Here is a 23,896-nt window from a genome sequence, read left to right on the forward strand (position 1 = left end):
AAAGAGAGATCAAGAGAGAGTTGAGACACAGATTTAAATGGTTCGGTAATGTGTCTACGTCCATAAGAGAATACGGCTATATTTTACTATTCTATGATTTAGGGTTACAACATAACATATTTACATATTTATAGGAAAACCCTAATTGTAAGTATTTTGGAAAACCCCAAAATACTCTCACAACTTATTTGTCCTTAGGCCCACATAAACTAATTACACCCAATAAGCCAGTAGTTTTAATATTACTCTCTATGCCCGATAGAATATGAGCCACTTATTCTAATATAGGATTACCATATTTTAGGAGTTTGCAATGTCAACTTTCTCATCCAAATTCAGCGTTAAATGAAACGGTTGATGAGTGAAATTTTCAAAATACTCATAAAATATTTGTAAAATTACAAGAATACCTTGATTTAATAACAATAAAATTAAATTAAAAAATTTAAAAAAAAAAAAAAAAAAAAAAAAAAAAAACTTAACCTCACATTTGGGTTTGACCCGACGCAACCCATGGCGGGTGACACCAGACCCATAGTGGAACACTTGTGACCCTCCGTGGGTCAAAGGCGACTCACAGTAGGTCTCTATGTTATTCTTTTTTCTTATGTTTTTTTAAAAGATTGTAGTATTTTGAAAATTTTACTTTTTTTCGCTAAGATTTAACATTGAATTTGGAAAAAAGTGTTGATATTGCAAACTTAATTATCATAACCCTAAATTAATACATTTTAAAATCTATGAGTGATGAAAGATCATAGTTACTAAGCAAAGTTTTCTCTTTAATTTCTTTTTCTTTTAATGATTTTTACACTGTTTTCCGTTTTAGCACTTTCGATTGGGCCAATTTTAGAGTGGGCTGGCGAATCACGGAGATACCATTTACATTTATGTGGTTCATAGTGCATAGAGCATAGAGTCCTCTCTCTCTCCTCCGTGTCTGGGTCTTTGCAACTTCAAAGGTGAAACCCATTTTCCTTCTCTCCAGTTAGTTTCTTTGCTCTACTTTCAATTACCTGAGACATTCTTTTAACGTTGAACAATAAAACCCAGTTCCCAGAATTTGATTTTTTTTTTTTTTTTTTGTTATTGGATTAAATTTTCTTTTTTTTTTTCTTTTTTTTTTTTCTTTGCAGAGTGACATGGCTTCTATTGTTGCTCACTTGCCTCCCCCATTGTTGGTACATGGTAGAAAAAACGTTTTCAGAACACCACAGAAACTGCCAATTTCTTCCATTAAAGGCGAGCCTTTTGGATTGTGAAGGAACTATTTTGGATCTTAATTCAGTTTTGTTGAACCATTATGGTTCAGTTCAAGTTCACATCTGCGTCAATAATAGTTTCTGATTTGATTCAAAAATAGCATAATTTTCTAGCATTTGAACTTTCTGTTTAATATTTTAAGACATAGTGAATCAGACTAGTTACTAAAATGCTATTTGTTGAAATGATTAAATAGACACCATTGAAAACTAACTTCAGAGTGGATTTAAAGTTGGCTATTTTACAATTTAGAGAGCTAACTTCAGGCTCTAAAAAAAAATGCAAATTTAGGGATATGTAGTCATGTGTTTGATTATATGGATTTGTTATTCGATATACATTTATTTTGTAATAGCTGGATTGAAAATTTGGGTGAATATGCGGACATTTGTTCCATTGATTTAATCGAAAATTTTGGACTGAATTACTTAACGATGAGTGGGTGGTTTGGAAACATCAAAATATAGCCAAGAAACGAATGGAATAAGTTAAATTTAGATGATATTCTCCATACATGAACTTTAGTGTAGTGGAAGTAGTAAATGATGCTTATGAACATGTTTTAGACTTTGATCCGTGTTAAGTTTGTAGAAGTTAGTTGAAGTTTATATTGAAAAAATTGATTTTAAATTATAAAAAAGGTTGTAGTAAAACACCAATCTTGCCTTCAATTCAATCATGGTAATATGATAAATATTACGTTGGTCGCTGCTTCAATTTTTCCTTTTTGTGGTTAATGATTTTCTCACATTGCAGACAGACAGAATGGTGTTGCTGTTACTGTAAAGGCCACTGGGGAAGGCTCTGAGTCTTCTACGTCCCTTAGTATTGTTAAGTCTTTTAAAAATGTTGTAAGTTTTTTCCTCTCTCTCTCACACACTCGCACGCACACATATAGTATTCTTCTTTTCATGGTCAAGCTCTTCTAAATAATTTTTTTTAAAAAAAAAAAGCAGTTAATATAAGGAATAAAAGAGAATTGATAGGAAAATGCAAGATGTGGTGTACTTGATAAATTTGTATCTGTATGGGGCTTTTTTCTTTCTTTCTTTCTTTTTTTTTTTTTTCTTTTTTTCTTTTAGTGTTCTTCATTTCTCTATCACATATAATACTTTCTTTTTTTATGGATTCTATCACATATAATAATACTTCATGTTGTTGCAACCCCAAGGAGTTGGCTCAAGAGGTAGGAACCTTAGTCTTGGTCGTGTTTCCATCAAGTCTGTTAGGTAACACTCAATAAGGCAAGAAATTAGCAAGGAAAGAAAGGAATCAAGATGGAAGGCAGGAAATAAAGAAGGAAAGCAACGTAGCACCCAAATCCCAAGATCACCAACAGTCATTTTCCCACAAATCCAATTCCCAAATAGTAAACCCTAATTCCCAATTACTAAACCCTAACCCCAAATTGATTACATTCCTTGATAACCCTCAACCAATCCATTATAAATGTATTCTTGGGCTACAAGAATAATCATTAGAAATGCAATAACAAATCCTTTTTCGTTTATTTTATTTTCTTGTTCTTATCATTTGAAATCAGAGCTAGCCACCACGTCGAGTATGGGATCTATGGGATCGGACACAATTCATAGATTATGGGATCGAATAAATTGTGGCTTTGTGGTCGAGTCATGGATGGGGCAGCGTCTAAGCCGGATTAAAATATCTTGGTACTATATATAGGCATTGTATTAAGTTGTTGAATACTAATAGATGAGTGGAGCCGCCAAAAGAGAAATAACTACCATCGGGTCAATGTCGATAGAGTGGGCTGCCGTGGACGTCGGCTGTGGAGCGTGGTGGTATGTTACGATCTTAATGTCCCATATGGGTTAAGTCTAATCTTAATCATGTGTATATAAGCTCTTTGGCACTCTTCTCTTGCAAGCCGGTTTTCAATGCTAAGTTTTACTCGAGGTTTGTATCAATGTCTAAGGCTCGAATGCTTTGGGCGCAAACAATTATTTGGGGCCAGCATGCGGGTGAAGCCAGAGTATTACCCGATCCATGTGGATGGTGCGCTTTGCACGGGTCCGAAGTTTACCCGATAGGACTGAGTACACGAAGTGACCCTGCTTTGAAGGGGTTCCTCTTCATTAAAAAATAAAAAAATAAAATACTTCATGTTGTTGTACATCTGGTTAATTTTTTAGATTGTAAAAGTCAATTGGGCGATTGTCTTTTTTTATACTTTTTGTGTACAAGGGCATCCTTATCTCTCAGTAAAATTATTAATCCTAAAAGATACTTAATATTGTCCAAAGTTGAACATGTCTTCAGTTTGTAAACTACAAACTAGGGCTCTCTTTTTTCGTCAAGTTTTACAGGTACTTCGTAGTAAACCTGTGATGGAATCAGTTCGCAGATCTAGGATTCCTTTTCTCTGCAGATTTTTCCTCTCGTTTGTCCTCTACTTCACATTAAGGAGCAGTTTCCACCTTCTTTGGGACAGAAAGTCTATTAGTAATGTGTATACACACACACACACATATATACATATATGTATGTATATAATTTGGCTTTCTATTTGTTTGAACAGTGGGGTGACTCTGAAGATCGGTTGGCTCTTGTTGGTTTGGGGTTTGCAGCAATAGTCGCGCTTTGGGCTTCAGCAAATGTGATCACGGTGATTGCCAGAACTATTGCCTTTTTGCATTACAGCCTAATAAATATGTCAGTGACATTTTGGAGAGATCTCTTGAAAAAAAAAAAAAAAAAAAAAAAAAAGAGTTAATAATTGACATTGCACAAGTTGTGTTGTGATCAAAAGATGAACAGAGTTGATGGCAAAGACAAACATCTGCCATTTTCTTTTATCATACAGTGATTACATATAAGTTGCACATTTTTTTCTTTCTTTATTTTGGTCATTTGATGCTTTATTGCCCTTCAGTTTTGAAAATGCCTTGGACTTCAGTTGAGAAATCCAATATCAAAAGTTGCCATATCTCCCAGTGATCTTGTACCAATTTTGATAGATCATTTAGCAGACATTAGCCATCAAAGTTTAGATCAGTTGCAGTGATAGTACTTGTCATATTTAGTCGTATTTATAGCAGATCCTTCCACATAGTTTTTGCCACATCCTCCCACACCCACTTAATAGGAGCTCTGATGGTTTTCTTTATTGTAAACAGGCCATTGACAAGTTGCCGCTCCTCCCAAGTTTCCTAGAATTTGTCGGGATACTGTTTTCTTCGGTATGTAGTCAATACAAATTTGTTGCTTGCTAAAGAATGGAGAAAGAGAAACACAATTTGAAGGCTTTGCATCCATCATATCAGCTCTATATATAATTTATAAACCTTCAAGTTTTCTTTTCTTTTAGTGATATTTTCTCTGTTGTGTTCATATTTCACTGTTGCCATTCAAATATTAACTTGAACCTCTCCATCCATTTCAGTGGTTTATATATCGCTATCTCCTATTCAAACCTGATAGGTAAGGAAACTTTGGGTGGCTTTTGGTTGGTTTTGCTTTTCCTTGGAGTTTTTGGTACTTAATTTTGCTTTTGTTCTTGTTTGTCTGTAGGGAAGAGCTTTTTCAAATCGTTAACAAGTCAATATCAGATATTTTGGGTCAGTGAATTTGCTGTCACGTAATCAACAACTCCTTCCAACTGAGGGTGTGTATTTAGTAGACATTTGGTCCTCTTTTTGGAGGGGGCAGGGGGGATGATATTTGTATTAGAGTGGCAATATGACCACCATCTTCTGTACTAGGTATACATGATGAAATTCATGATCTTACTATTTCAACTGAAATTTCAGTATGTGATGGTGTTCACAATCTTTCTTTCTTTTTTTCGTTTTATCTTTTAAAAAAAAAAAAAAAAAAAATCATTTTTCGACTACCATTGCTGATACAAAGAAAAATAAGTTGTAGAGCTTTTGCAGTGCATTTGATGAAAAAGCATGATATTGTTCTTGCAACACTGGCCTGCCCCAATTTTGTACTTTATGTTGGGCAATTTTAGGGTTTTAAGATGATGGAAGGAAAGGAAACTTGAAATTTGAATCAAGAGTAGAGAAAATATTCAGGGAAGGCTAATGTGATGCAAGTTATGTAATGACAAAGCCTACAAATCATCCATTATCGCTGAGAAATTGGGAAATTGCAAATAAATCTACAATGTCTCTCAAATGACAAAAAACTTTAATAATAATTTTTTTTTTTTTTTTAATCTTAGGAGTAATTATGTCTTACTAAAAATTTTTAAGGGCATTTTTATCTTTTTGCAAGACAAAAGGGGATACATTGCAATTTTTTTGTAGTTTGAAGAGATACTGATGCAAGCTTTAGTTTAAATATACATTGTAAATTGAGTTTAATTTGAAGGAGGTGTGAGTACTCTTCCCAAAAGTAAAAATTAAACAAGCAAACTGTGGTTCTACTCAGCTAAAGAGAATTTATAACACTAATTGGCGTAGGCGGTAATGCTTTATCCAAGTATATATAGTACGATTTTCACAAACTTACTCACATCTTGTAATTCAAGCACCTAGAGCGTTTACCGCAACTAGCCGTTAACTCCAAAATCAGCCTATTCAAAAAAGCCTCATCATCTCTACATGATTCTTCTTATTTCTCATTCTACAACCTCTATGTTCTTCTGATTTGGATAATCAAATGCCACTTCACTCCATAACAAAGCTAAATAGAACCTTTCCGTCCTCATCTTCCTTCTGCTCTCTTCTCCACCCCACCAGTACCCAGCTCCCATATCACTCCTTTCCCTCGCCAACCCCTCGACAACACACCCATCCCAAGCCCCAACAAACCCTTCATCCTTCTTCTAAGCCCCGTGCGTTGCCCACCCATCAATCACCCTCCTCTTATTATGTCTCTCTCCTCCGATCCTGTATTGCCCGGAAGGCGATCAACCCCGGGAAACAACTTCATGCCCACCTTTGCCACCTGGGTCTTGGGTTTGATACGTTTATAGCTACTAAACTTGTAACTCTTTATTGTGTTTGTGATTCTTTAAGTGATGCACACCTCTTGTTCGATAGAATTCCTAAACATAATTTATTTCTGTGGAATGTTTTGATTCGGGGGTATGCGTGGAATGGTCCGTACGAAGCTGCAATTTCACTTTTTAACCAAATGCTTGATTATGGGCTCGCACCTGATAACTTTACCTTCCCGTTTGTGCTCAAGGCATGCTCGGCACTTTCTGCCATTGAAGAGGGGAGGAAGATTCATGAACATGCGATACAGACTGGGTGGGAGACGGATGTGTTTGTGGGTGCGGGTTTAGTTGACATGTATGCAAAGTGTGGTTGCGTGGAGAGTGCTCGACAAGTTTTTGACAAAATTGAAGTAAGAGATGCTGTGTTATGGAATTCTATGCTTGCTGCTTATTCTCAAAATGGGCACCCAGATGAGTCGCTCGCCCTATGTAGTGAAATGGCATCTGCAGGTGTGAGACCCACAGAGGCAACTCTTGTGACTGCGATATCTGCTTCAGCTGACATTGCAGCTCTTCATCAAGGAACAGAGCTTCATGGATTTAGTTGGAGACATGGGTTTGTGTCCAATGACAAGGTAAAGACTGCATTGGTAGATATGTATGCCAAGTGTGGTTCTGTGAGGATTGCTAGGAGTTTGTTTGAACGGCTTAAGGAGAAAAGAGTTGTCTCTTGGAATGCCATGATTACTGGGTATGCGATTCGTGGCCATGCTACTGAAGCACTGGTTTTATTTGAGGAGATGAAGGAAAAAGCTCTACCTGATCACATAACTTTTGTGGGTGTCCTAGCAGCCTGCCGCCACGGGGGCTTCCTTGATGAAGGGTGGATGTTTTTTGAATCGATGGTGAGAGACTACCACATAGATCCAATAGTTCAGCATTATACATGCATGGTTGATCTCCTTGGCCACTGTGGTAGAGTAGATGAGGCTTACAATCTTATAATGCAAATGAGAGTAATGCCAGATGCTTGTGTATGGGGTGCTCTGCTGAATTCATGCAAAATCCATGGAAATGTAGAGTTGGGTGAAATAGCATTAGAGAAACTGATTGAGCTTGAACCTGATAATTCTGGCAATTATGTGATTTTATCAAACATCTATGCTCAAGCAGGGAAGTGGGAAGGAGTTGCAAGAGTGAGAAAATTAATGATAGATGGAGGAATAAGGAAAAACATTGCTTGTAGCTGGATTGAAGTGAAAAATAAAGTCCATGCATTCCTTTCTGGAGATAATTCCCATTCTAATTCTGATGCAATATATGCGGAATTGAGGAGGCTGGAAGGACGAATGAAAGAAGCTGGCTATGTGCCGGGGACCGGATCGGTTTTCCATGACGTGGAGGATGATGAGAAGACTAATATGGTTTGCAGTCATAGTGAAAGGTTAGCAATTGCATTTGGACTCATTAGTACTCTCCCTGGATCCAGGCTTTTGATAACCAAGAACCTGCGGGTATGTGAGGACTGTCATGTTGCTATCAAGTTCATCTCAAAGATCACAGAGAGGGAAATCACCATTAGAGATGTCAATCGCTACCATCATTTTAAAGATGGGATATGTTCTTGTGGTGATTTTTGGTAAAAAGAATGAGTAGAAACATTTGGAAGTCACAGCATTATCAACAGAAGCTATTTTTTGGGAAGTAGTGAGGAGATAGTGAAGAAGAATTGTAGAGATCTGAGTGGAGGACATCTAGTTATTTGAATTGGTTGAATACTTCAGGGAACTTGCAAAAGTCAAAGATTTTGTATATGTGATTATATAAATGATGGCAGACTATTGAAAAAGATGAAGTAAATTGGGTTTCATAAAAGGAAGGGACCATCTACTACCAGAGCTGCCCTAAGCATTCATCTCAAAGATGGGGGTACAGGACCATAAACCTTAAAGTTGGAAGATGTCTCCAAAGAGTAATATCTGATAGCCATCAAAATCAGAAAGGGGAGAGATGTTGTACAAGTCTGTTTTTGGATAAAAATGTATACATATGATCTATGTAATGGAAATGATTGTTGTGAGAAGAGGATCAAGGCTCTAAAACATTTCTCTGTTAGTACACTCCATTGTATAAGCTGTCATCCAGAGTTCTTTATGTTATCCAATGAAACAATTTTTTTGATTTTGACTCAGCTTTCTGCAAAGAAAGGTATTCAACAATCTGGCTCATTTTCACTTGAGACTTTAATTTTCCTATTTGTATCTGCAGCACAGTGTTTATTTTCTCGTTCAGATTTTTTTTTTCCCTTACTTTACGGACTAGTGCATTATTGCTTGAATCAACAGAATAGGTTCCACTTGTATAGGTTATCCATGTTGAAGGATTACTAATTTATTAGCATTTTCAAATATATTTGCCTGTGGCATGTGGTCCATGCATGACCGAAGCTCTTGAAACAATTAAAGACACAATCTAGGAACTGTTAGTGTATATAACAAGAGAATTGGAATGGATGCTCTAGCTATTTAACTTCACTTATGGTAGAATGTAGCGAATAGACCATCTTTCCTAACATATTATTTGATTGCAACAGAACAACCACTTCTCTCAGCAGGATATCTAAACTCCTCCAGAAACTTATTTCAAATTGTGTTTTTATGTACTCAACGTCCTGTGTGATACACAAACCCTACGGTACGTTGTTGCTACAAGTTGCAGTAACTGTATTTGAAGCTGGAATTCTTTCAGAATTTTCTGGGATGCCACTGCAACTCTCTGTTTCCTGCCTGCTAACCTGTCAGCTCTGGCTTCTTGAAATGCCACTGCCTACATGTTCACATCGACAGTTAATTATAAGCACAATTGGCTGAAAAACAATTTGTTCTTGCATAAAGGCCATGGTCCTTGAGAAGAGCAAGATACTAAAATTTAATAAGCACAATTGGCTGGTAGAAGGGATTCCAGTCTAAACAAACACATTCTACTTGCTGTGTTGATAAACAACTCAATCTTGAGCCTTGGACCAGAGAGAAAAAGGGTGAGAAGTGGAATGACAATGAAAAGATACTGAGATACTTCTAATAACTCCTCTGTTTTAGTCCTTTGAGTTGTTAAGTCGAGTTGCTTGTTGAGAAAGACTAGTCACAACAACAAAGTAAGGCAGAAACAATACTTTCGGATGCGAAAGTAGTTTATGGTTTGCTTTCAATCCTTCGTTCATGTGCATGCAGCATCCTCTGGAGTAATAAATCCCAAACTCCAGCGAGTGCCATGTACATGCAGCATCCTCTGGAGTACGTTCATACATCAGAAAAGAAAAGGTGACAATGTTGGTCATTAAGTACCAATAAGTAACAAAAATCATCCACTGCCCAAGACAAAAATAAATTATATTTGGCAGACTTGGTTGAACCTTACCAAAATGAGAGATTTGCAATTTCCGATATCTTTCCACATTGAAAACTAGCTGGTTGAAGTAATTTGATGTTTAGAATAATAAGGTACAGAACTTCACCTTACATGTCACCCAACATGATGAGTTTCTTAAGGAAACTCAAGAAATGTTCCAACACAAGCCTTTCTTTCTTCATGTAGACACCTGCAATGCAGCCATGGTTCAGAATCAGGTATGAGGAAGAAGATTCAGTAAACATGTTATCAAGTCTCATCACAAATCAATGCAACTATTCCAGGAGGCAATGGCCCTCCTGTAAATCAGCATTACCAGATCTAAAATCATTTGTGCCAATTGCATCAGCTCTATTCTCACTAAGATGGTTGTCAGGCACTTTCTGAGTGTCAGGTTCTCCCTGGCAGTTTTCTTTGTCCTGGCCTGCAAGAAGACTTGCAGTGTCATTGTCTCTCAACTCCCACTCATCTGGCACACTATTTTTCTCTGCAAATGGTTAATGCAGAGTTCAGAAATCAAAACTTCCATTATTTCGCTCAGCCTTCGCACTAAAAGTGCTCAAAGACCCCCACTAAGAATGTAATGAAACATAAGGGCTTTGGAATTTGAGAACCACTAAGGACAAGAGATAATGACGTTGACTAAAATATGATGAAGATATTTACGTACATCAGTATGGATGAAATAGAAATGAGATACAATCCTTTGAGTTGACAATATAGTCTCAACAAAAAATGTGGAAAACGCAATGCAAGATATTAAATTATACGCTTCATGTTAAACCAATCCAATTGATAATTGCACATTTCTCCATGCTTGTTATGGATGCTAAGTAACGCATTGACGAGATATGGACAAGTAGAACCATATAGCCACATTCTTAATATGTAAATCACGTCAACTATTTCATAATTTGAGGCAGTATATTGATGGAACATATTAAAGTATTGATTGAATAATTAAATTTACATCTTCCTATCAGCTTAAGCTTTTACGATAGTAGTGCTTTATTATGGTATCAGAGCCAAAAGTCTTGAGTTTGAACCCTAATTCAGTCAATTCATCACTTATTAAAAATGAAGTTTGAGCCCACATGTAAATGGAAGTATTGAAGTGTTAATTAAATGATTAAATTTACCTCTTCCCTATCAACTTAAGCTTTCGAGGTAAGTGGTGATTTAACATAACAGATCTAAATCTCTGATTGTCTACATATTTGACATGAATGAAAGGCATGGGTGCAATATGTAATCCAATATACTGACTTAAAAAAATATGGATCCCCAAGTACTTTCTTTTTCTTCCCAATACTTGACTATCCACAGAGAGAGAGAGAGAGAGAGAGAGAGAGCCATATAATTGCGTATTGATCACTTAATAAACTGACAGCAAATTAAATTTTGTTGAGCCAATTATGCTTCTTCCATTCCTGGTTCCGATATATACCTGCAAGTATAGGAGCAAACTCTGATGCTCTCACCAATCTTGAGCAAAGCTTTTTTATGTCTTCCGGGTCTACTAATAATGATCTTGTGCCATGAGCAGCAATATCAGTTATTATGGACAATGAGAACAACATTTCTAACAAGTGGTAAGATGAAGTATTACTGCATATATATATACCTATATGCAAACTTTGAGGAATGCAATAAAGTAGAACCAACAACTTGATGAGCAGGATCATAACTCCCGAGAGGATTCACTAGCTGAATGCAGAAAACAGAAAAATTTAGAGCAAGGAGATGGATAAGAGAAGCAATAAACCACTGAGGTTGAGAGTATTTGCAGCCAAATAAACATTATCTGTGGATTTATGACTACTGAATTTCTCAAAGCCCATGTACGTGTGCAGCCATGCTCACTCACATTACATTGCTAGATGATCTTTTTTAGCTTATCCATGTGGAAATGATAAGCCCATATGATTTAAAGTGAAGGTATTCTCATTGTAGGAAAAACCAGATACATTTTCTCATCAACCAAACAGCAAATAAGTGATTTTAATCTGGATGCTTAGATAAAATACCTCCTGATGCTGCGTGAGCCTCTGACTCTGTGCATCCCTCTCATTTGAATCAAGGAGTCCATGACCTTTTCTTTTCCCTAATGCTGGAAAGAATCTGTTGCCTAAGAAGTCAATAGAATCAGATATGGCAGCATTGGCTGGCTGGATACAGGTATTAGTATTAGAGTGGTCCCCATGTAAAATAGTGAGCGTCTTCTCACATCCTTCAATATTCTTGCAGCCCACACATTTGCAGTTTTCAGAACAGAGGATGTTAGCTTGAAAACATTCACAATACTTTTTAAGGCACCCTGTTTTCTTGCAGTTGCATCCCCTACTGTGTTTCCCAACCGTTGGACTCACATTTTCTTCATCCTACACTTGTTCCAGAGCAGTCCAGTTTGGTTAACAGTTATCAGCTGATTCAAAAAAGAAAAAAGAAAAAAGAGTATCTGATATAAAAGTGATAGATTTATCAACCAAACAGAGTAAACTCAAAGAAAAGAAATGAATATCAAGAGATATTGTACTGGCAGGTATCATATAACATTTACATGAAAAAATCAACCTATGTTGTAGTTTTGATGTTGAGAAATCTTAGGGGTACTAAATTTTTTAGCAAGAGAGGCTTACCAAACTGATGTGTAAGTCATTCATTGGTCTACACATCAGTTTGGTAAGCCTCTATTAGTAAAAAATTTAGTACCCCTAGCATTTCTCTTTGATGTTGGAAAAGAGAAGGAAGACTGACATCCATATTGCACTGAGCAATGACTTTTTCTGCAAGAGAGAGAGAACCACATCCTTCTAGTTTAACATAACTTAATATGATTGATTAAATGAATCATTCAGGTCATAAAAAATACGTCTTCAACATGAGCAATTTAACTACATGATCTGTTAAATATGCTCTTCTTCATATGATTTTTCTTGATCTCAATGCAATAAGGTAGATATTGAGTAGAACACACACTTCTTTCATTATTGCAGTTGCATGCCTTGGCTGAGGTAACTTCCCTATTATATTTTTAGTGTTGTAAAATTCAAAACATATTTGGTTAAAAGTTGTAGGCCTAGGATTAAAACAGTGTAAAATTTGATCCAAGACATAAGAATTTGAGCATGTGTATGCAGTCTAATATAGACCCTGCCAGAGTAAAGCGGCCACATCTTTTTATTTTGAGATCAGATGATGGCAAGCTTAGTGGCGTTGGAAAGCTGATTCCAAGGGCTACAACTTTGTATTTCATGAATATTTTCAAATTTTGATATCTACTAGGTCAAAACGGCTGTCAATAGAAGTATCAAATTCTAGACGTTATGGCTTTGTCGATGGCACAGTTGATGCTCGGTTGACTGAGGTGATGCAAAGATGATGCACAACAGTCCTTTAAGTAAAATCCGAGATGGTCAATCAATGCCTCGATCAACCGAGGTAGTGAAATCACAGGTTTTTCACTTGAAACCCTAATAGCTCGATTGACCAAGCTTGAGCCTTGATCGACCAAGACCCACTGCTGAGTGTTTGAAACTTAACAACTTTGACCTAAAACCTTGATTTTTCACCCATCTGTATAAGCCTCGTAATCCACGACTTTCAGACAATTACAAAGGCTATTTTTCATCAATATTTGGGAGGTTTCATACTGTTCTTGAGACTAAACCATTCCAAACCTTCTCCTTGTTTCATCTTTTTTATGAAGGTGGTCCATATGGGAAAAAGGCCAGAGGTTCAAGTGCCACTGCGGTGAGTGGTGAACGGATCGTTTGCCAAGGTTATGAGATTGGGTCTTCAGAGTTACAAGGTGTTTTAAGTAAGAAAAATCTGTAACATAAGTCTTCTACATTGGATGCCTTTTGGAGTTGGCTGGCTCCTGAAATGGTATTACTTTTGAAGAGTTCTTCAAAAGGCTTTCACTTTGTAACCAAATCTGTGTTCATTTAATTTTCCGTATATTGTGATTGATTATTATACATGTGGTGATAAATTTTTAAACCGTTGTTTGCATGGTAATATTTTGTGGTTAATCAAATGGGGTCTAAACTAGATTTTTCATTCCCTAACCACCATAAAAAGTTACTGCACTGATAAATAGTACTAATCTTGTGATAAATTAATTATTTTGGATCGCAAAGAAGTAGAACACCAAGATTTACATGGTTTGGCTTGACAAGCCTACATCCACGAATAGAGACAACCAGAAGAAAATTTCACAATCAAAAGATTCAGTACAAAATAGTGGTGAATAAAAATCACTCAAATCCAAAACCTCAATACACCCAAAGCCTCTCACTTGACACAAGATAGTTCTTCACAAAAAGAAAACATTTTCTAACTCTTGTGTTTGGCAGCTGCTCTCTGGAAGTCTTGTGTATGGTGTGGTTCTTTAAATCTCTGCTTTTTGAAAAGCGAATGTGTTGCATATGTATTACACAAAAGACGGATGCTAAAGCGTGTATTTAATGCACTTAAATCAGTTTATGTGAAGGAGAACATAAAACCCTCAGGTTCGCTTTGCTTTCAAAGTCTGACGGGCCCACATGACTTGATTGAATGTCAAGACAACATCAAAAACCTTTATGCACAGAACTTTGAACATGAAGAAACAATTTCTCTTGAGACCACTCCTAAATATAGAAGTTAGAAAGAGCAACTGGACATAAATCTAATACAAACTTGCCAAAACACCAGCAAAACTGAGCAACCCTACTAGTAAAAATCACCCTACTCATTTTCTGATCAAGTAACAGCAGTCAGAGGGTACTTGAAGATGATCGTTTCCCATTGCTGCCAACTTTGATTTTCCAATTGTCTCAAGAAAATAAATTCTAGATACAATGCAAATACCATCTCCTCAAGAGGCATATATAAATACGTGGTTGCTGAGGACAGCTTGAGAACAAAGAATAAGCAAACATTGCCTAATGTTTGCCATCCTTAAGAATGTGAACCACAAAGAGACCTCAACTATAATAGACAGTGTGTGATTGGGATCCAGCACATATAAAATTGAAAGGATTCCCAATAAATAGACTAAAACATCAATTGCTATTACGTTTACTATGATGCACTTAGATATAGATCCTACCATACTTCCTTTATGAAAGATGAAACTCTCGCCTGGATATAGAAACCTTTTTTCATAGGTAAGAAATTTCATTACAAAATCACAATAAGGGGTGCAATCCTAGTACATGTGAAATATACAGGACAGCTGAAAAATAAATCTAGCATTTAAAATTCAAAAGATTGAAGAAATCCAACAAATGCAGTAAAGAAAATGTAGTAACTGCCGTCATAAAGATATCTCAAGAACAAAAACTTTAGCCTCTTTACAGTTATTCACATCCCTCAAAAGTGCACAGATTCCTTTCTCCCCAAATACACTACATTAAAAACAATGGAATTACTTTCCAAAGTTCATCACTACAATGTCTGCCTAGTGGTGTCATAACGAATAAATAGATGATCTATTGTCTCCCTATTCTATTTATGCATGCAACACCACCCTGCAATGTTTTTTCCACTTTTTCTCAAACTATCAGTTGTAAGGATCCTCCCAATGCTGCTATCCAAGTGAAAAATGCTACTCTTGCCTGGATCTAGAAACCTAAATCCTGAAGCCAATAAACTACTTTACTAATGTTGGAGAAGCTCTCCAGCAATCATATACCATGCCAATTATTTGTCCACCTAAATCGACTCCAAAAAAAAACCAATGGCCAAACAAAAAGAACTAATCCAGTAATCCAAGCAATAGGTTTCTCAGGACTCAAAAATTGTCATGTACTTACCCCATTACCCTGAGTTCTAAGTGGGCTGCTCTCAATCTTTGGCCTGAATGCACTTGGGTTGCGCTCTAGAATACATTCAACAGCTGCTTGTCTTGCAGCCTCATTCTCAACATTGTTATAACAATCAGCACACTTGCATCCATCACAGTATATTCCAAAGGCAAAGCACTCACAGTACCTGACAATTTTTGGATAAGAAATTTGTAAGTAACTAGACTTAGTAAAGCACATGCATAGTATTGTATTCACACGAGGCATCTTTAACCTGAAATTAAATCCTTTTCATTTTGAAGGTTGGATGGTATACACTTTACAGATTCATCATCCAGCATTTAATTAAGAAAATCACTGAAGGTGAATATTGGGTGGAAAGGCCATTTGGAAGGCAAAAGGGTATAGTTCTGAAATATATCAGGAACACTTGGGATGCAAGGGAGCGGCTTATATTTTTGAAAACCCTTCTAAAAATAACTTCTTATTGACAAGAACTGCTCTCCAACTTGATGCCATATTTCAAGTATGCAAGTATGCAACCACCGGAAACTTCTTTAAGGAAAGATGAATCTTTTTTAAATAAGGAGAGAGAAGGAGAGCACCCATGGGAGTGTATTGCTTATGAATCACTTTGTTTCTTGAAGGAACCTCCAGTGATTTTAAGGGTCATTTCTGCTTTATGAAACACACAATTTCTTTAACTACGCTGCTAAAAAAATTTTTAGGGAAAAGATGAGGCATGATTATTATCTTGCCACATGATTGAATAATGTAGCAACTAGCCTAGCAACTCACCTGCCTATAGTTATTCAATGTCCCTTTGGGACAGGGGCTAAGTATAAAAAAGTTCTGAATAAAAACAAAAGGCAAACTGAAACATAACTGAAAAGGGAAGTTTCTCCATTAATAATACATTTTGACACTATAATGCATACAAGTATGTGAAGCACTCACAACTTTAAGCACTTTGATTGCTTGCAATTGCAATGTTTTTTACGCTTTGGAGTACCATTGCTTGCTTTGATGTTAGCCTGTGGCTGTGATCTTGGGGATTCAAAGTTTCTGCATGAAATAAATTAAATTATTAAAGGAAAATGGTAAGACATCAGAATGAGAGAGCAGAACACCATAAAATTTTATAAACAGAGAGAGTAATGTTTTTTCGTATAAGTTCTATTTTTAAACGGCATGAACTCAAGCAACAAGAGATCTTGGGCAGTATATGAATCAAACAATTCTATGCACCTCATATTTATTTTCTTCTTAAGAAACTTTACTTAAAAATGGTCAAAAGTAGCAATTTTTTTATTAAATCAAAACTTATCATAAAAGCTTAAACTTATAGGAATGGATAAATTTAATTATATAATTTATATTATAACACTCTCCCTTAGGTGTGGGCTCAAATTCTCAATAAGTGAGGCCCAACACGTGAAATTTTTTAACTGGAATAAGGGTGAATTGATGAGAAAAATGTTCGAACTCTAGACATTTGCTCTGATACCATGTTAAATCACCACTTGTCCAAAAAGTTTAAGTTTATAAAAAGAGATCATTTAATTTATATTCTAACATTCTCCCTCACGTGTGGGTTCAAACTCTCTTTTAATAGGTAATGCCTTATTTTTGGGACAAGTGATGATCTAATATGGTATCAGAGCAGAAGTCCTGAGTTTGGACATTGTTTTCACTATTTACCTCTCATTTCATATAAATATTCTCGTATTGGGCCTCACTTATTGAGAATTTGATCTCACACGTGAGGGGGGTATTAGAATATAAATCATATGATTAAATTCATCATTTCCTATAAGCTTAAGCTTTTACATGGTTTTTTATTTGGTTAACTCTTCTCTATTATGGTTTTGCAAGCATAAAAGAAAAAAGAAAAATAAAAAATAAAAATTACTAAAAAAAATGAGTGGGAACAATATTAAATGCGATTTAGTGTCCTGATTCAAGTAAACTAGTTGACAAAAATATACTGGTGCAGGACAAAAATGATTATTTAACTCCAAACAGATTTTGAACAATACAGTGCTATGACCTCACACTGAACCTTCATGGAAGGTGCAGCAACTCCTACATTCATGTTTTAATCAGAAATTTTTTGAGACTTGGGCATGAAAAATTAGAAAAATAATAAAAATATAGAGAGAGAATTTGACTCCCTTTTCCACAAAGAAACATGTCTAGAAAAATGATTTTCTGTCTAGCAATTAGAGCTACAAAAAATATAAATAGAACAGAAAAGACATGGTTATTGAGAAAGAAAATTGACTGTTTTCTCAACTCTGTCGTTCACTGTTCAAGAATTCTTGTTTAGACGGACCATATCATCTATACATAATGTTTTGATTTAAGATTTTGTTTTTGGAAAATTCCTCGAACAAGAAATAAATAAAAGTTAAATCATATAGATTTCATTATTTAAAGCTTGAATTAGTTAATCTTCAAGGTTATATTATAATACTAGTTAAATTTTTGGATGTGCTCTCATCAACTTTTCTCATAAGGGGAAATTACACTTACCCCTACCTTAATTTAAGGTAATCAAATAATCTAAATTCCTTGATTTAGGGTAATTAAATCATCAAGGATTTCTATCCTTATCACCCCTCGACTTGGTAAATATTTAAAACAACAAATAACATTTTATATGTTTATTTGAAAATTCTTTTCTTTCATTCTAACTAGGTTTTGTCAGCAGCCAAACAGGAAGTCCAGCTAGGGGGGGGAGGAAATTTTGCACTAAGTACAAAAATATTCACCTTGTGGACAGTGGAGTCCGCGGAAGCAAATGTGGCACCACCGACTTCGGCGAAGCCGGAAGCATTCTGAAATCTAGCTGCTTCATTCGGATTTTTGGCGGGAAAGAAGAGATCTCTGTAACAGTCTCCTCCGGTGTTCTAAGCGAAATTAGTGGTTTTGGTGGGAAATCTCCATTCTCACTTTGCTCCATCAAAACCTTCAAAGTTCACAAAGAAGCTGCTGATGTTTTAGACGAATGTGCAAGAGCTTTACTTTTCGTTTGGAAGCGAAGAAAATGCAGGGAAAGAAACAGAAAGTTTTCCATGCTTTGAAATCCAAAGCACTACGTAAAGCGCAATGTTCCGGATTTTACTCTCTCTCCTTTCATTTTCCTTTTCTCGACAACCAAACAGAATGTCAAAGATTTTCAAGTCCAAAAAATCTGAATCAGAATAACGGCGAAGGCAGAATACATTGACGCCAGATTTGGCGAGTGTCACGCCGGAAAGCTTACAGGTCCGCCCAAGGCCGGAGAGCTCCGATTGTACGGATTGAAAGAGAGATTTTAGAGCAGACGATTGGGTTTCTGGGAAAGAAATTTGAAACGCGGAAGAGATTGAAGGAGGATTGGAGGTATTTATATCTGTTTGGCTCTGGTTGTTAACATTTTGAATTTACGATTCTGTTGAGTCATATTGAGTTGATCAGATAGTGTAAGTTCAAAATAATTTTAGTGTAAGTTCAAAGTAACCGTTGGATTTCTCAAACTAATTTCCATTTATTAGAATATAAATTAAATTATTGAATTCATCACTTTTTATTAACTTAAGCTTTTAAAATATGTGGTGAATCTGGTGATTTAACTTAGTATTATTGACAAAGATCCTAATTTCAAACTTTATTTCTGTCAACTCACTCTTATTTCAATTAAAATATTTTACATGTTGAGCTTCATTAATTAAGAAAGAATTTGAGCCCACATGTGAGAATGAGTGTTATAATTTTTATTTTTTTTTGGAACGAGTTATCTCTTTATTAATAAAACAATCAAATTGAGCAAAATGCTTTGTACAATGTCAAAGATACAATTTGAAATCTTCATAGCCCAAACATTATATATATACATACAATAGTCTCTCGGGATATTACATGACAATATCTATGAAATATCACTGTTCCAATCATTTTCAAATTTACAACAAATTTTAACGAATCACGTCTCTATCCGTTACTGGATCATTGATTTCTTGGCTTTTTCATCTCCGCTACTAGTGCTTTACCAAACGCAATCTCCTTTGCTATCTCTACCATAGTGACAATTCTTCTTTATGCTTAATAATTCCGTCTTTATCGGTTTATAGTTTACTCTCATAAAGGAACCATAATAAAACAAAGATCGACCAGAAACTAATTTTATTATTCTTAAGGATTCGTGAAAGCAAAACCTAAGGAGACGACTAAAACTTCACTCCATAGATCGATGTTGAAAGCAAATATAGAGAAAAGACAATATTATTTAAAAACAACAAAAACCCAACACACTCTCATGCGTTTCAAGTGCCACTATCGGCCAGCCATGCGCCGTCGCCATCAGTTGTTTGCACAAGGGACCACCAGATCCCAGGTCAGGGGTAGCCAATCTACACACCCTTCAAAATCAGCCTAAAAACCGTGCATAGACGTGCCCTCACGCACCTCTTCAGTAGGTGGAATCCCCTTTCATGCACTGCTATCGGACCTCACACCGCCACCAAGCTAGGAGGAGGGAGTCGTAACTCTCCCCACCGCCCCCCCCCCCCCCCCCCCCCCCCCCCCCCCAAAACTCTACCTACACCACTCTCTAGGGTTTGATGGTCACCAAAAAAAGGTTATTAATAGGCCTTATTTGGTATGCGAATAAGTATTCTATTAGGAAAATATATAAATAATTATTAATGAAAATGGATGAAGGTGGAATTGAATAATTATTCGTATTTCTTAGTATGGTAAAAAAATGTATATGCTCTAATTAGAAAATTGGAATTAAACCAAAACTACTGCAACAACAAAAAGCCCACATTTTCTCTTTCTTTTTTTTTTTTTTTTTTACTCAAATTAAATTTAAAAAATCAAATTAATTAATTAAAAAATAAAAAACTAAAACTAAAACTAAAACTAAACTAAACTAAACTAAACCTAGGAATTAATTATTTTAAAACAATCAAATTAATTTTTTTTATTAAAAAAAAATTAAAAATTAAAAAAAAAAAACTAAACTAAACTAAACTAAACTAAACCTAGGAATTCAATGATTAAATTCGATCAACTTGGAGAGTGCTACTAGCAATGCCTCTAGGCCGATTAATTAGTAAACGACTGGTAATATCACCCATAACTTATCAAAGTAAAAACAATCAAAAAAATAGAAATACATTATCTAAGATTACTACAATTATAATTATCCATTAATATCAATATGTATCATCGATTATAGACTCAGAGCTTCCAGCAACATTCTATAAACATCAAAGAATATCTACCCAAACCTAACAATGCGAGCCATTTGCTTGGTGTCTTCATCCTAGCAAATTTTCTCACTCTATATTTTGGCAATCTACTAAACAGCAAAACACCGAAATGTTTGGCAGGTGGAAGGGAAATAGATGTATAAGTTCATGATTTAGTAAAGTAAATTATCACAGATCCGATTTATATAATGAGCTTTATGTGACAATTCATAACTCATGAATATTAGAAGTGAGTTTTCACAAATATAACATGAATTGTCTCTGCTATTATACCATTAAATATATGGTTTATTTTAAAGAAGTGATGTAACATATTCATTTAATCATAACTATCATCTGTATAATCTCTCCAAGTCATTAACCTCGTCTTGGTAGAGTTGGGGCTATCCCATTGGATGCATAGTACAATATTGAAGCCCTGGATACTGTTGCATACCGTCCATTACTAGCAACCAGACCGAGTCTGACCTCAGGTGACCCACGATGCTACTACCATCCGTTTATAGTGACCACTAATCAAATATGGTTGTGTCGGTCATGAAATAATCATTTAATCCAAGGCTAAACATAAATATATACACCTTTGTAACCATAGGGTCAAGCCCATATAATTGTAAGTTCATGGCCGTTATACCACATATACTAGTGTATAAGATGCAAATATTGTTCTTTTATTTAGAAAATCATATATAAACATTCGTCTATTAAAAGCAGTCTAACATGTTATACAACTTGGTAGATTCATAACATCTTATTGAAAAGTAAAGCATGTTGAATCCCCTAACTTATTGCATGTTGTTATTAAAACAATTTTGTAAGCATTTATTTACCTCACCCGCTCATCTACTCATCCATAATCTCGGTCGTCTCGAACTCCCGCTATTGTGAAACATACCCACCCTAATCATTTATTCTAAGCATTATCAAACATTGGGTCTCGATATCAAACGTTCAGTAAAAGACAATTGAACATTTGACCAAATGTTATAGAAAGTTTGATAGGTACTAGAATGCATGAAAAACTCCATATCTCTATTGATTACGAATCAAATCTTAACCAAAGCTTATAAAAACTTAAAAAAACATGTTAAACTATATTAATGTTATAAATTTTGGAAAACAAGAGTAAATTCAAAACTTTTGGAAAATTATTTACTTTTTACAGAAATAAATTATAAACTCATCATGTTTGGCTTAAGACTTGTAAGAATCATGGTAAATCATATGATCATAATATAATCTAAGGTTAACCATATTAAAGATAAAGCAATATCAAAATCAGGTTCTTCTCTCTCTAGAATCTCTCTCTCCCTCGAGGATTGGGGTGGCTGAAGTGCATAGGTAATGTAGTGACCTAAGTAATTAACTTAGCTTAGGTAGCTTAGTTAGAGGGTTAATTTGAGTTTTGGGTTACTAGGAATAGTTGGAAGGGCACTTTGGGTTTTTTGGACTTTCAGACCGAACATACGCTAGGGTTGCCGGGCTTACGCTCTTATCATTAGTAGATGATGTACACGGGGGGACCACTGTACATACGTCTGCAAATAGTACAAGGATGTACGACGGGGGACCTTCGGACGTACGCTACTTTTTGGAAAACCTCTAGATAATACATGGACGTACGATACAACCTTTGGACTGCTAGGTAAATAGTATCGGACATACACCCCAATAGTACTGGACGTCCGCTACTTTTCAGAAGAGTTGGTGAGCATTTCTAGCTTTTCTCCTCTATAAATACTAACCCTACCCTCGCCCTTTTCTTGTTCAAACTCGCCCTCAGGCTCCCAAAAACCCCTTGTGAGTGTGTTCTTGTGAGATTGTGTATTTTGTGGAGAATGAGAGGTGCTTTCTTGAAGGTTGCTTCTAGGAGGGAACCCTTTGTGCCTAACTTTTCTTTCTAAGTCGTTATGCTCTTTTAATGCTTTTTTAGAGTAGCTTAGACATTGGTTTGAAACTTAGAAATATTATACCTTTGATGTTGTTTAGAGTTGGGTTTAGCATTCCATAATGTTTTCTATTGCATTGAGACATTTTTTTGAGATAGGTAGTCTTAGGATACCTTTTGGTAGCCATTGAAATCGATGTGGCAGGATAGGAGGGCGAATGGTCAAAATAAGGTTCTACCTGAAACATTTTGGACGGACATACGACATCAAGCCCGAACGTATGGTCAGAAGCGTTACAAGGAACGTTATTTTGGTTGGCCGTCCGATATCTCCTGTTTTCAAGCTTTAGGGTTGTTTTAGTCAGACCTAGGACTAATAGAAGGTTTTCCACAGATTTGGAGGACCCGAACTTGTTGAAAGAGTACTCGGAGGATTTAATCGATTCAGGTGAGTTTTAACTCACATAATGCTCGCTGTTATTTTCCATGACTACAGGTCTATTTTGTGTACCAAAATATGCATATTTGTAACTCTCACGATTTACATTTGTTGCACATGAACTCTAGCATTTTTGAGAAACAGTTGGTATCAGAGCCTTATGCTCAGAAAGGACTATAGGATAGAGGAAAGAGAGCACTTAGGCTATGATCGCACTAGAGTAAGGCTAGATAAGCTGTTAGGACTTAACCTCTAGGTTCGTAGTTCGGTTCTAGATGAGTCAGTTCTAACTCTGCTCTTCATTATAGAGAATGTCGCCGCAAAGGAACCCAGCAACCGGACCTAATGCGCTAGAAATCGGAAGCCCTGAGGACAAGTTCACCCCGAGCCTATGGACATTCCGGTCCATGAAGCAGCGCTTCTGGGAAGTTAGGTGATGGACGCAATTGGCTAGCTTCGATGGGAGAGGCGATCACATCAGCGTAGAGAATTTGCTAAATGATGTGGGAGAATTTTTAGCCACTACTGGGTGCACCAATGAGCAGAAGGTGGCTTATGCTACTTATAAGCTGACTAGGAAAGCTAAGCGCTGGTGGTAGGACAAGAAGGTGGCACTTGTCACTGATTTGGGATCAGAGGATGCATTACTTAGGATATCTTCAAGCATGAGTTTAATCGGCACTTCTTTCCTAGAGTCATGCAGGAGGTGAAAGCGCAGGAATTTTTGGACTTGGTTCAGGGGGGAATGACGGTGATTGAGTACGCCGTGAAGTTTCTACGGTTGTCTCGATTTGGCTTGTACCTCATTCCGAATTAGGAGAAGAAGGTGAAGAAGTTTGAACGAGGTCTGAACTCTCATATTTAGATTATAATGAGTTGCTTCGACATTCATGATTTCTCCCAGCTCGTGGATCGAGCTTCGATCTACGA

General features: G+C 36.1%; 2 protein-coding genes and 1 pseudogene across 2 annotated transcripts; 2 read left to right on the forward strand and 1 right to left on the reverse strand.

Moving 5' to 3' along the window:
- The first annotated feature begins 876 nt into the window (after window positions 1–876).
- LOC132186841 (CURVATURE THYLAKOID protein) lies at window positions 877–5,057 on the forward strand. The gene is made up of 7 exons (XM_059600935.2): window positions 877–962; window positions 1,137–1,242; window positions 2,020–2,114; window positions 3,806–3,892; window positions 4,404–4,466; window positions 4,670–4,707; window positions 4,798–5,057. The coding sequence occupies exons 2-7, from the start codon at window positions 1,143–1,145 to the stop codon at window positions 4,850–4,852; spliced, it is 438 nt and encodes a 145-aa protein (XP_059456918.1). The 5' UTR covers window positions 877–962; window positions 1,137–1,142; the 3' UTR covers window positions 4,853–5,057.
- A 711-nt stretch (window positions 5,058–5,768) lies between these two features.
- Window positions 5,769–8,397, forward strand: LOC132187698 (pentatricopeptide repeat-containing protein At4g21065 pseudogene; annotated as a pseudogene).
- Window positions 8,398–8,839: 442 nt separating this feature from the next.
- LOC132187945 (protein tesmin/TSO1-like CXC 6) lies at window positions 8,840–18,343 on the reverse strand. Its single transcript, XM_088517091.1, has 9 exons — window positions 18,153–18,343; window positions 16,336–16,443; window positions 15,388–15,565; window positions 11,614–11,967; window positions 11,211–11,293; window positions 11,034–11,116; window positions 9,903–10,073; window positions 9,693–9,776; window positions 8,840–9,004 (listed from the first exon to the last, which is right to left on the reverse strand). Exons 1-8 carry the CDS (start codon window positions 18,341–18,343, stop codon window positions 9,694–9,696), a joined length of 1,251 nt encoding a protein of 416 aa, XP_088373217.1. The 3' UTR covers window positions 8,840–9,004; window position 9,693.
- Window positions 18,344–23,896: the final 5,553 nt, after the last annotated feature.

This window comes from Corylus avellana, chromosome 6 (assembly GCF_965113065.1).
Source record: "Corylus avellana chromosome 6, dhCorAvel1.hap1.2, whole genome shotgun sequence".
Classification (NCBI taxonomy): Eukaryota; Viridiplantae; Streptophyta; class Magnoliopsida; order Fagales; family Betulaceae; genus Corylus; species Corylus avellana.